The sequence below is a fragment of the Rhinatrema bivittatum genome, unplaced genomic scaffold (genome assembly GCF_901001135.1).
Source record: "Rhinatrema bivittatum unplaced genomic scaffold, aRhiBiv1.1, whole genome shotgun sequence".
Taxonomy (NCBI): domain Eukaryota; kingdom Metazoa; phylum Chordata; class Amphibia; order Gymnophiona; family Rhinatrematidae; genus Rhinatrema; species Rhinatrema bivittatum.
This window is the reverse complement of record NW_021820356.1, coordinates 90491-104866: the sequence shown is the minus strand read 5'-3', so window position 1 is coordinate 104866 and position 14376 is coordinate 90491. Positions and strand designations below refer to the sequence as shown.

The following is a 14376-nucleotide window of genomic DNA, read 5'->3' as shown; positions in this document are numbered from 1 at the left end:
GAGTTATGTGGCTTTTAATTATATTAAACAAGGTTCTAGATCTCAATAACAGCAAAGCAAATTCCCTTTGCTAACAGACACATTGTGATGCACTATAAAACGCTGCCAAAAAATACATTCAAACTTTATAGCAAACCTGCCATACCATAACAGCACTAACACCCAAGACTCACACAACTACCACCTTAGTACAGGGCTCGTGGCTCTGGTTAGCTAAAGACCTTTGCACAACAGGTGCCTCTTCCCACACACCTGGCTGACCGTTTGCCCACTTTCTAAACATATTTCACTGCTTAGTCTCTCACTGGATTTCTTTGCCAAACGTCCAATATGTCTTGTCAGCTATATTTCTCCTTATTAGCAAGTTAGTTCTCTGAGTTCCAACCCAATCATTTTTTTTTTGTTTAAATGAACAAAATCAGCACTCAACTCACTTTGGAGGACACTGTTTCCGGTTATGGTGTTTGTATGTAGTTTGAAACAGAAACACCCCCCCCCCCCCCTCCAGCATTTTTCCTCATCCGTTCACTTCTCTGCAAATGCCATAACCTGGGAACTTTTGAATTATGATGAGCCTGAGATTTGGTGTGAGTTGAGGGAAGAGGTGTATGCATCAAGAACATGAGAACTTGCCATGCTGGGTCAGACCAAGGATCCATCAAGCCCAGCATCCTGTTTCCAACAGAGGCCAAACCAGGCCATAAGAACCTGGCAATTACCCAAACACTAAGAAGATCCCATGCTACTGATGCAATTAATAGCAGTGGCCATTTCCTAAGTAAACTTAATTAATAGCAGTTTATGGACTTCTCCTCCAAGAACTTATCCAAACCTTTTTCAAACCCAGCCACACTAACTGCACTAACCACATCCTCCGGCAACAAATTCCAGAGCTTAATTGTGCATTGAGTGAAAAAGAACTTTCTCCAATTTGTAATCATGAACATTTCTATAGAGTTAAAAAATAATAATTTCTCCTCACCCCCTTCGCCCTGCCAGTACTTTACCACAAAGCAACACAGGCAAAGAAAAGGAAAAAAAGCTGGCAGAGAATGGCACAAAAAGGCACTTCCAATGTACCCAGCCCACCACGTTGCCCACTCCTTACATATACCCACATCTCATATCTTCCTAGACCTTCCCACACCCCAATACCCCCCCCCCCAAAAAAAAATGACAGGGGAAATAAATGATGCAGCTTCACCCTCTCCACACACACACATGGCCTCAACCACACCTCAGCAGCTACATCCTCCCCTTACACACAAGCCTGCTGTACATCTCCCCCCCTCCCAACATGTACCGTCCTGAACACACGCATCGACCCCACATCACTTACATGCACCCACTTACACCCTATATATGCCTACACCCCCCCCGTGCACACATACAAACCCCCACTCCCTCACCTCCATCTCTGCTTTCAAACACACAGCCCCCAAAATAATATGTCCTACAAGCCAGAAACGCAACTGCTCCCTCCCACACAACTCCTTATCCACTCAAAAAACCACCCGCACTACACACAGCCCTTATCTCCCCATGCACACAACCCCGTATGCCCCAATCACACCCTCCCACCACCCTTCCTCCCAATCCCTCCCACCCCCCCCCCCCCTTTTTACAAATCAATGCAGGAAAATATCCCCAAAGCCAGGCCTCATGCAGTTTTCTCCCAGAGAAAAGCAATAGGGATTTTTGCTTGAAGGCTCGTTTCTCTGAAGATACAGAGCGGATGTTTTCTGGTTTTGAAACTCGTCGGAGATGTAAATGTGTTCTAGCTTCATGCCAGATTTGGTACATTTCCTTTCCTTTTGGGCGAGTTCTTGGGCCTACAGACGGACCTCGATCCCTTTTACACAACTCTTTCCAGCATTCCCTGTATTGGAGAGCATAAACAGATAAAACAGTAACCCCAAAGAGAAAAACCTTATAGATGTAATTGTATCCTTCTTTTGTCACCCCCTTCGCTCCTTTGGAGCGAAACGAGAAAACGTTCCAAACCTCCCCTGCAATTGCAAATCAGGCTTTTTGTGCATGGTTTCAGAAGAATGCCTCTCTTCCCAGGGATTTCAATTTCTGCACCTGCAGGAAGGTAAAAATAATAATCCATGGAAATGTGCAAGGCGTGCAAAGAGCATGGTGGTCCTTTCACGTTCAAGAACTGAGGTGGGCAGAGCTTTGAAAAGCTGGTCACAGACGTTTCATTTAGTTCAATTGAAAAGGTATCAGCTACGGTGTTCTTGTTTTGAGGAAGGTTAGGCCTGGGAGTTTCTCCTCCTCTTCCTCCTTATATGGGCTTCCAGATCAATTAGAATAAATCTTTAATAAACAACAGTGCCATGAGCTTGTATTTGCAACTGGGCAGGGATTTTTTTCTCTCCCTATTTTAAATATCCATCAGAGGCAGTCCTCAGTGCATGAGGATTGCCTTCTGGGCCTTAATCTGGCAGCCGGGTGTCATCATTGCACAGTGACCGGGACTGTCAGTGCTGCCTCTGCACCATCCCCAGCACTGGCAGAAGACCTGTCCTGGGAAGCAAACCCAAGTTATGCCAATCTTTTAGTGTAATCCTACACAATAGCCACAGAATTTTATTTGTGCCTGCAAATGCAAAATTTAGGCAAGAGTCCCGCTACACACAAGTTTTCGCGTGCACAGTGTTTTCTGTAAGAAATCTTCTTCTTCCTGAACCTGCAAACAATTACAGTCTTGGGCAAAAGATGTGCTACTTCAAACCTGGTTCTTTCACATAGGACCTTGTCCAAACCCCTCTGCCAAATATCTTGATCACATTCTCTGATAACAAATTCCACAGCTTAACTGTGTGTTGAGAGAATAAAAGTACTCTCTGATTCGTTTTAAATCCCCCCCTAGTCCTAGTATTATTTGAAAGGGAAAATAATCATTTTCCATTTACCTGTTCCACCTCACTTTTGAGTTTATATAAACCTCTATCTTATCCCCTTTCTTTCTTCTCTAAGCTGAAAAGCCCTAAGCTATTTAGCCTTTTTTACGTAAGGGAGCCGTTCCTTGAGGCATTGCTAACCGTGTTGTGCCTCTCTCGAGAAGATCTGAAGAATTTTACTTCCAACGCGCTCGGTCTCCGTGCATGATGAGCCTTGAGCTTCTCTGAAGGAGGCGGCAGGGGTGAGATCTTTCTGGCTTTGATAGACAATGCCACGCAGTTTGTTGAAGAGAGAGGAGTTTAAGATAAGTTACAGATCTGGGGCCGAGGCTGCCCACTCTCTCCCGCTGGTCATTAAATTGTTAATTGCCAAGTTACTGACACAGCTAGAGGCGGTTGCCAAGAAATCAGATTTTCATTGCCTTTATCCAAAGTAATTACAGAGAGCGCCATTACTGGACTTTTGGCACCAAATGAAGCTCAGATGGTTGTAAATCTTCATTAATAAAAGCCCCAATCCCCTGAATCTGAGATGTTCTTTTAGTTAAAATATGTCAGAAAAGGAGCACCAGGGTGGAACTGTGGGCTGTGGTGGTGTGGAATCCCCTCTCTTTCCAGAATACGACTGGATCAGTCTGAAAAAACTGAAGCCAACCAGCAGCAGCAGCCCGGCGGACATTGGTTAGGCCCCCTCTGCACATAGGTTTAACTTTTCTCAGCCTGGTCCTTGGGACCTGCATGAACCAGCTTGTTTGCAGAATACCTAGCAAATGCATACAGGTATTCATTGTGGATATTCTGAAAAACAGAACTCCTCCTAAGAAGGAAGAAGAAGGCTGAAGATATGGAGGTGGGAGGAGAGAGAGAAGGACCTAAGCAAAAGAGGGGGAGTGTGTGAGAGACAGAGAGACAGAAATGCAAGGGCAGGAGGAGATGGGAGAGGAACCTTGAGGGAGGTAATCCTTGCTCTGCCCCTGAGCGCCATGTATTAAATTCAATCAAATTTCTTTTTCTGTGTATGGCCAGATTGGAAAAACCGGACAGTTTTACATAAAAAGCAGACAGTTCCTGAAGATCAGGTTGAAAACCATTGCCGTGGGTGACATTATCAAACAGAAGCATTGATTTATAAAGAGCCGGCCTGCTCTTAGGCCGAGAGACGTCAGTAGCTGACACTCCCGAGCATTGGATCTTTTGCATTGATTTAAGCCCAAGCTATTTTTAGCTGCTGCCCAGTGAATACCTGGCTTTCTAGACAAAGGAGCGAAGATAGAGTGACGCTCCGGAGATTGTGCGGCTGCACCGATGCACAGATTAGATGAGGCTGGAGAGACTGTTCTGTGTGGGACTCATGAACGGAAAGGGACTGTGGGCTCAGCTATGCTGGAGTTCAGAGTTCAGACCGGGCCACGTTAAAGCACGACTTCAGCTCTCAGATTAAATGGTGTTTGTGTTTTATTCCCAGTGGGCTCCAATGCACAAAATGCTGAAACTGGAGAAATATTTTTTTTATCCTTAAAACAATCTTTCCTTTTAAGATAACCTTTCCAACTATGTAAGACACCTGAGGCTTAACATTGCTAGCAATTTTAGTGAATTATAGAGAAAAGGGACACACACAAAACCTAAGAAGGAATAAAACGATGGCTCACAAGCACTTTAATGTGATCTCTTAAGGCTGTGACTATCTATTATCAATCTATAATCTTATTATTTATCAATAGTGGAAAAGTCTGTCAAAAATGACAGGGGAAAACACAAAACAGCATCTTTCCGGGCACCATCACTCCTCTGACAGCAGACTTACAGCATGAGTCGCATATCCAGCATAGCTCTCTGCTTCAACGGCAGGGGAGAAAGTCTGATACTCCACCCATATCCAGCATAGCTCTCTGCTTCAATGGCAGGGGGAATGAAGAAAAGTGGATCTATATACAGACAACAACCAACAAGGACCGAATTACATAGTCTGGGTAAACAAATAAGCATGGGTGTAGCTTGCTTATTGCGGTGGTTACTACCCCTAACTAATTAAGCTAGATATTTCACTTAGAATTAGATGCAGCTCCAACACTGCTCTCTACATTAATGGTGGGGGTGGAAGGGAAATAGAACCAAAAGGTTACTAAGAGCAAAGAGTAACAGATAAATATGAGAAAAAAAAAGTGCAAAACTTGCTGGGCAGACTGGATGGGCCGTTTTGGTCTTCTTCTGCCGTCGTTTCTATGTATAACACTATCTGTACTTTCCCACTGTGCTGCACCGGACACACTGGGGCCAATACTGAAACTCTATTTATCCGGATGCTGAATATCCGGCTATGTTCAGCAGCAGTTGCCACTTAGCCAGACAAGTTACATATCCAGCTAAGTAAATAACCAGATAGTCAATGGGCAGATCGGGGCGGCACTACATATCCAGTTAATTTTACCCAATAAGTGCCGATATTCAGACTTATCCAATTAAGTTAATTGAATAATTCGGATAAGGTAGGCCTGCTGTGTATCTTAGCAGGATATAACTTATCCGACTAAGTAGAGACTTATACGTGGATCTCCAGCAGCGTAGCTGTGCTGCTGAATATTCCGTTTATATTAACCGGATATCCAGTTAAATTAAATAAGCAATTAAGCTTGAGTATTGGGTACACCATGTGTATTTCTCAGCGCGGGTGGAACATCATGTGTACTTTTCTCCCTGGTAAATGCATAAAACATCAACATCATTTTCATTGGATTTCTTCTTTAATTAACAATCCTAAGGGGACTGGTTTGGGTGGGATACGGACAGGACAACCTAAGCAAACAAAATCAATCACCACATGTCCCAGAAGTTAATGGGCAAGTATGACTTTTTTTTTTTTGAGAATGACACCGCCCCTGTCCAACTAGTGCACCTAACCAATTACATATATAAAGGATGATTTACGTAATAGCTGAATTTGAAATATTTATCCATTGCCTACCTTTCTGTTTCTTTCCTTTTCAGAAGACTGCTTGTTTGCCTTAGCTAAAGCCTTTGGAAGGCCAGAGGTGGCCACGCGCTATAGGCGATGACCATGAACACGGAGTACAGCACGGATTATGACCTGTTGCTGTCCCCCACCCTGCTGGACCGTCCGGCAAACAGCATGGGGATGGACTCCGAGCAGAAGACGGTCTTCGCCATGGTGGTATTCCTGCTGGTGTTCCTGGTGATACTGATGGTGCGCTGCTTCCGCATACTCCTGGACCCCTACAGCCGGATGCCAGCCTCCTCCTGGACTGATCACAAGGAAGGACTGGAGAGGGGACAATTCGACTATGCCTTAGTGTAAACTCTGACAACAAAAAAGAAAGGGGAAGAGATTGCACAGCTGCCTCTTGACCAGCTCGGCCGCAGATATGAGAAAGCCGTGGTCTAGGGTCTGTTTGGTAGTCGCAAATGGTGTGAGGCTTGTCGGTTCTGAGGACGTTCCAGGTCTACTGGAATAAAGGCTTGGCCAGCTTTCAAGAGCTGCCTTGAAGGACACGTTTGAGACGCAGGTTGAAGGGGCGGGGAGAAGCTAGAGGAACATTTCTTAAAGCCCTGGCTACGGAGCTGACAAAGCTGTTGAGTCATCTTTACCTTAAATGCTGGAACCTCTTGACCAAAGACTGGGCATTAAGCTTCCGTACCTAAATCCAGTTTTTTCTAGACTGGCTTACTTGGGGAGCGAAGGAGGAGGACTCTCTATATTTTTAAATCAGACCTACGTTTCTGTACTCCCGCTCCTTTTAATGGCTCTCAGAAATAGCGCCGGAGGAGGGGGTGATTGTGAGTTGCTGACCAAAGTGTTACTTAGACGCTCCCTAACTTGAAGGAGCAAAGGCACATGCTTGCTGTGCCCGTACCAACTCCTCTCCCACGCCTACAGCTGCTTGTGGTCCCTTTTTTCGGATCTCTCAGGTTTCTCGTTCTTTGTGCCGTCTTTCTCTGGCTGGCAGATGATTAGTCCAGGGGGGGGGGGCTAGGGTTGCTGGAGGACTGCACATCACCCAGCACAGACTGAGCAAGTCCAGATTTAAAATATCCCCTCCCCTCCCCGACTGCATGCCATAGATTTGTAATCTCTGCTTTCCTTCAGGACCTCAAAGCTAACGCCTTCAGTACAGTAGGGTTTTTACCTGCTCCAGCTGAGCTGGGTAACAAGTACTCGTATGGGGGCTGATATTATGCTCCGGAGCACCTAATTAGGGGCTAGTTAGTTGGGTATGTTCAGCAACGCCGCTGAATATACCCAGCTTTAAAGTCAGCCAGATAAGTATATCCTGCTAACTTTAGGACAGCCCTGCAGCGTGACCAGAGTTAGCGGCATAACTTATGCGGCCAACTCCGCTCCTTCCGGAAATGCCTCCGGCCCACAACCCAATTTACGTGGCCCGCATTCAGCGAAGAATATCGCCGCTTTGCCATTTAGGCGGAACACGTTTCGGTTATCCATCTAAATGGCTTTTGCATATCGAACTCCTGGTAGCCAACCGATTGCTGTGAAACCTCAGAAAGAGAATCTGCCTTTTCTGTAACCATAAGACAGTTTTTTTCTTAAGGTATTGTTAAAAAAAAAATATCTGTTTCTAGTGTGTGATGTGAATGTTGCTCAGATGTCTGTTTAGAAAGAGTTTTATATGCACTCAATCCCCAAGTGCTTTATTCATTAGGTAGTAGACAAGACATTAGATACGTAACAGAAATGGGTTAGAGTATGGGACTGGATGCTGATTCTTACTTTGCAGTATTGGACATCATGAGAGCCAAAATCTGAAGTCTGAGGCTGATTTTCAAAGGAAGCTGAGCACCTTAACCAGGCGCTTCAGTTTTAGGGAACTAATGTTTGGCAAAATTTCAGCTAAAATTAAGCATGAAAATGTGTCTAACTTAGGTTCCTAAAACGGAGACACCTAATGTCAGGCCTGCTGTTTATTTGCTTACATTAGGAGCCTAGAACTAGAAATTGATGCTGAGCAGCCGGGCCCTATCCACATTTTATGCATCTAAATTTAGGTGTCTAATGAAAATATGTCCTACATGTAAGTACTCAGCCCTAGTTAGTTTTCAAAGGGGCAAAATTAGGTGCCTAACTCTCAAAATTGGGAACCTAAACCCTGTGAAAACTGACCTCTTAATGGAACTCTTTTTTCGAGAACTGGAGACCGAATCAGCTTTTACTTGCCACCTCTGGCCAGTAGCAGCTTGACTAGAGTAGGAGGCAAAGCATATTAAGCTCACTGGGTATCTGGTGTTCTGGGTATCAGAAACATATCTAAGCCATGGATGTGTCTGTTGAGTTGGATCATGGGCAGAATGAAGTTGGCACCTCGGCTTACAAGTTTCAGACTTATGCCGCATCAACGCCTTTACACAGCTGTTAAATTTCTCCATATTGGACACACAGTAACTCACTTAATAATATCCTTTCCTTGAATCCTGCTACACCAGTCCAGACACAGGGCTTTACTTTCCCGAACAGCAGATGGCGAGAGGACACACCTCGTCGGTTGTTACCATGATGCAATTCCAGCAAAAGCCAATAGTCCTATGTCAAAGTCATGAAACATAACCTGCAAATAACAGGAAATAAGACATCTAAAAAGGATCCACCCGCAAGAAAATACCATCCCAAACCTTTTGGGTTAATGAGGAGGAACAGGACAGAGTAAGAAAGAAGAATAATTCCATCTTGTCCTGCTTCAGTAGTGCAGTCCTTGACGAGTGGATTGATTCCCCGTACCAGCAGATGGAAGATGACAATACTGATTCTTCCTGTGTGACATCACAGCCACTGCTTAGGGGTGGGGCTAAGCAGCAGGAAGCCAGTATCGTCTGCCTCCAGCAGATGGTAGCACTGAGTGGTGCAGCACTTCCACACTGGATTCTGGATCAGACCCTGGGCCAGGTCTCTGGCTGCGGGCAGAAGTGCGAGCCCAAGTCCGTGAAGGGGCTTTGGTTGAGCTTGGCTGGGGGAGCAGCAAAAAAAAAAAAAAAGTTTCTTTTTAATTCTTTCCCTAAGAGGAAAGCCGCGCGCATGTTATAAAATCCAGGGTTGGCGCAAGCAAGGGGGTGCACAATTGTGCAACTTGCGCACGCCGAGCCACACAGCCTTCCTCCGTTCCCTCCGAGGCTGCTCCGAAATTGGAGCAGCCTCGGAGGGAACTTTCCTTCTGCCTCCCCCTTACCTTTAACTTAGAAGTTGCGCCTGTCTCCGGGCAGGATTAGGTTGCGCGTGCAGGCCGATGGGCGGCCCGCGATCCCGGGCACAGTGGCAAATGGCCGCTGTGCCTAGAGGCTCCAGCCCCGCCCCCGGACTGCCCCTGCCTACGCCCTGCCCCCCTTTTCCAAGCCCCGGGACATACACGTGTCCCGGGGCTTGCGCGCATCGCCGGGGCCTATGCAAAATGGGCTCAGCGCACGCAGGAGCGTAACCCTTTGAAAATCCACCCCAAGTGATTTATTTTCTTCTAAAAAGCCTCCTGGCTGAGTTTTCACTCTGTGGGGTCCAATCTGTTTCTGCTGAGAAAAACTGGCCTAAACATTGACCAGTCCCAGAGTGTGAGATGATGAGATTTGTAGCAGTAGATTCTGTTGTGCCCACCTAAATTGGGCACCTGCCTCCCTGACCACCCATTGGCTTCTGGTGCCTTTCTGTTTGTTGACGTAAGTCATTACTGTGGCGTTGTCAGAAAGGGCTCGGATTTCTTTATCATTCGCCACTGGCAGGAAGTGAAGCAGTGCTGACCTAATAGCTCTGGTATCCAGCCTATTGATGGACCATGAGGCCTCTTCTGGACTCCAGAGTCCCTGAGCTCTTTGATCCTGGCAGTGGCACCCCAACTTATCAGGATTGCCTTTGTTAGAAATACCCAGGAAGGACATTCAAACCTCATTCTCTTCTGATCGTTTAATGGAGTCAACCACTACAAAAGTCTCCACTGACTGACTTTGTAGTCTTGTATGTAAGGGAACCATCGAGAAAGCAAAGAAAAGTGCAGAGGATACATGTGCGCTTTCACACATGGCATGAGATCCAATGTGGTCACCTTGCTCCCTAATAGTTGCAGGTAATCCCAAGCTCTGAGTACTGTGTGCAGAGAAATTTCTGCATCTAGCTGATTTTGGATATTCTTTCCCAAATCAGAATAACCTGATTTGTATCGAAAAGAGCTCCTAATTATTCCAGAGACTGAGAAAGCTGTAACTTGCTCTTGGTAAAGCTGATTATCCACTTTTACCAAGATTATCAAGCTTTCTAAAACTTCTACTATTCATTGGAAATCATGAGGCTTTCCTGGTGGGATTTGGCTCTGATTAACCAATTATTCAAATAAGGATGCTCCAAAATCTCCTCCTTTCTCAAGAAAGATGCCAAGACTACCATTACCTTGGTGAATGTTCTTGGAGCTGTGGCAAGACCAAAAAAAGTGCTCTGAACTGAACTTGCTTCTTCAAACCGTAAAAATGGAGAAATCTTTGATAGTCTTCCCAAATGAGAGACCTTCCACTTCCAAGAGATCGAAAGAGCAGAGAAACTCTCCCTTCTATACTGCCACCAGAAATCGAGAATGGGTCTGAAGGATCTGTCCTTTGGAAGCACGACGTAAACGGAATATCGATAGTGACTTTGGGCTTTGAATGCAACAGGAGCCACTGCTTGAAAGAGTTAACTGCTACCTTTCTGACAAGCAACACACATAGGGAAACTATAAAAGCGGCGGAAATTTGAGTAGTAAATTCTATAGCACATCCATTTTTTGAATCGTATTTAAAACCCACTGATCAGAAGTTACGGGTGAGAGGACCCACTGAATTTCATTGGGAAGAATGAGAGATCCCTATGGAACCAGATGACTTTCCTCTGTTTTTTCTGGCTCCCACAAAGGACTGATTTCTTCCTTTTAAATTTTCATGATTGGGAAGCTGACTGTGGCCTTTGTTAGCCCTATAGTGTGGTTGAACCATATCCTCTGGCAGCCTTTATGGTTTAACTTCACCAGGCTTCTCAAGCAGATAATCTAGATCATCACTAAGCAATAATTTTCCTTTAAAGGGAAGTTTACTTAGACGAGCTTTGGCTGAACCATCAGCTGACCAATATCGAAGCCATAAGTGTCTCCTGGCAGCCACAGAAGATGCAACAGCCCTTGAAGACATTCTAATCAGATTATATAAGGCATTAGCTTTGAAAGTAGCTCCTATTTCCAAACAGGGAGCTTCTGCACCCAGCGCAACAGCACCCAAGCAACATAACCTCCTCAGATGGCAATCTGTACTGTCTGTCCTGTGGAAGTAAAGGCATGCTTTAATAACATTTCAATTTTACAATCCTGATGATATTTGACTGCAGCAGCTCCCTCTACTGGATATAGTTTTCTTTAATAGGAAACTGCAGAAACCAATGCATTAACTCTGGCATTTAAAAAAGCATCTGATTTGCATCTGGTGGCAAAAGGTAAAGTTTATTTAAACATCTTTGAGACCAGACGTTGGGGGATTCCCATTCTGAAAGTAGCTGTGGCGTTTTTAAGAGTTTCTAATTTACTAAAGACCCTGGTGATTCTTTCCACAATTTTGAAATAAACAAAAATGAATCTGTTGCAGTACAAATCTACCAGGTTTAAGTGACATGTAATATTTGCATAGAAAAAATATCACATGGGAGAAAACCACACTTTGAACAGGCTCTCGGTGGGCATTCTCAAAATCTAATAATACAATCAATTTTATATAATGTTTCTGAACACAAGGTCAGCACGATAAAGCAAAACATTAAAAGAATCTTATCTTAACTTGACCAATTACAGTTATATCTCTGTATTTTATTCAAATACCATAGGGCCTGATTTTTAAAAGCATTTACTCAAGTAAAACTGGGTTTTACTCAAGTAAAAGCAATTTACTTGCGCAAGTGGGCTTTTGAAAATTGCTACAATATATGTCATTGAATTATCCATAGGATTTACTCGTGTAAATGCATTTTACTTGAAAGTTGCTATGGTAGTATCTTACATTTATGCGCGCAACTCCTTTGAAAATTACCCCCATCAACAGGACAGCATCGCCTGGGTACTAATTCCAATTACCTACAAGCACAACAGATTTCTATTTTCTACTAATTATAATTATCTTTTATCTTGTCCATGAAGCCAAAAAGTCTACTGATGTACAACCTTGAACAAATGTGTTTACATATCTTTCATTCTTATTGTAATCTAAATAGTAGCTTCTATCTTTGTTCATAGCAAGCATAGCATAAATCAGGAAAGAACATTATTAGCTAACTTGAACTATATTGCACTACACTGCACTACATTGAACAGACAGATACAATAAAGCTTTTTGACTTCCTCAGAGCTACTTTCTACCTCAGAGTGCAGCAGAAAGACTAGTAAACACCGAGAAACGTCCTCCACTTTAGAGTCTTGACATCCTAAGAGAAGTGACCACCTGAGAAATAAGGCAGGTGATGTCATGCTGGTATCATCAGGACTCTCTGAAAATCATTCATCATCCACTAGGAGATCATAAGTATCAACTTCCCTGCTGTCTTCTATGTTAAACACCAGGGATGTCTTCTATGTTGAAACACCTGGGATCAAACATTGACCTGTAGAGAGAGAGAGGTACTTTCTCCAGGCCTCTGTATAGAACGAAGACCTGGTACAAAAATAAAAAATCGGGAGAAAAATCGCCAAAAATAAAGGAGGTGATGCCTGCAGGCTCGACCATATTATTTTGGCCCTCGGGAGTACAGAGTGGGAGAAGACTGCAGCAGGCAAGAAACGCTGGGTTTCAAAGTGACAGGTCATTCCCGCCGAAACTGCTGCCTGAGCGGAGGCCGATTCTGGAAAAATTGTCCCAGGGCTCAAGGGCTAAAACCAAGGACTCGTAAGGACATTATCACTGGCAGTCCTGGCCAAAACAGGATTTTTTTGAGACAGCGCCCCCTGCCCCCATGGAAGATTTAGCCTTCTCAGAAACTGAGCAGGAGAGGCCAGCTGTGCTGCTAGAACGCCGGCTCCCACAAGCTGAACAGAGTGGATGAATATGTTCACTAGATATTGCCTAAGGATTTTTAAAAAAACATGGCATAGGATTACAAAGCATGAAATTGCCCCTAGAAGAACTTACCCCTTTCCAGTGGCTTCAGTCAGCAATTGCCAATGAAAACTGCCCAGCACACTTAAAAAAAACCAAAAAACATTGAGAGAGGCAAAAATGAGAGAGGTTGAGGGAAGGAGAAAGGGGGGGGGGGGGGGATTTTCTTCACAGGGGATCCTTCAAAGGTACAAAAAGATACCTTACTTTTCAACTCTACTGAACTCTCCCCCCTGTAGGGCTGGGAGCCTCCTGGAAGGCCTCGCTGAATTGGTAACAAAAGACAGCAGCCTGGCTCCCAGAGCAGTAAAGAGAGGTTCTAAATACTCCACCAGGAAGAGAATAAACCCAAACCTGGGAGACAAGTGACCTGCTGCACCAAAACAGGACGCCCTGGCATCTGCTGCAGACAGAGAATTCTGGCCTTTGCTGGAGCTGCACCATGGCAACCACCCGTGATGTCACAGAGACAAGATGTGTCCTCTGTCTCCATCTGCTGGTAGGGGGAGTAAAGCCAGGTGTCAGGACTGGTATAGCAGGATGATTAGGAAGTAATGCTTGCATTTTTCTGCCATAGGTAATGTCAGCACACTCCCGCCAGCACTGACCATGGTTAACAGTGTTTAAAATACAGTCAAGCCTCATGTGACACAATTACCACCTCTCCAGTCATTCAAGTATTGCTGTTTTATGGCAATTAGGCAGCAACTTGATTAAAAGGGAAACCAAGTAACTAAAAATTAAGGTCTCATTTGCTAAGCATTTTTCCCATAGGCACAGAATGGGAGAAAAGTCTTAGTCAATCAGGCCCTCAGTCTGTAAAGGCTAAGAGGCAAATATTTAAACCTTGTCAGCCGTGTAAATTAGGCAGATAAGACTTATCCGGCTAACTTACACAGGATATTCAGTGGTATGCAGTGCTACTGAATATCCCCGGATAGGTATTGAAGTTAGGCAGCTAACGTGAGACCTGCTATGGCGCACGTCTAACTATCCGGTTAAATTAACCACATAAGGCTGGATATCGCCACTTATCTGCCTAAGTTAACTGGATAGGAAACACTTCCCAGTTATGCCCATACCCGGGGACTTCTGAGCTCTGCTCACCCTGAGATTAGTGGGGGTGGGGGTCAGGTGGGCTGTACAGACTTTCTCTTACCCCCTCCTCCCCCCCCCAACTACTTTCTCCTTAATTTATGTTCCCTATCAGATAATAAAACAGTTTCCAGCCTTTGCTGCCTTTGCCTTGATTTTCTGGCTCCGCCTTTTCCCCCTCATTCTCTGTCCGTATCTCTGTTCCTTTGTTTTCTGTCTCTCTCTGGGGTCCTCCCTCATTTCTGTTTTCTGTTTTAGTTCT

At 44.7% G+C, this 14376-nt stretch overlaps 2 protein-coding genes across 2 annotated transcripts in view; one reads left to right on the top strand and one right to left on the bottom strand.

The window, feature by feature from the left end:
• The window catches only part of LOC115081569 (fibrillin-2-like), a gene marked incomplete at its 5' end in the record, with an annotated part of 190616 nt that overhangs the window by 97221 nt on the left and 79019 nt on the right, over nt 1-14376 (bottom strand). The gene's annotated exons all lie outside the window — the stretch shown is intronic.
• Nucleotides 5904-8942, top strand: LOC115081566 (cortexin-1-like). The gene has a single exon (XM_029585994.1). The coding sequence runs from the start codon at nt 5962-5964 to the stop codon at nt 6223-6225; it is 264 nt and encodes an 87-aa protein (XP_029441854.1). The 5' UTR covers nt 5904-5961; the 3' UTR covers nt 6226-8942.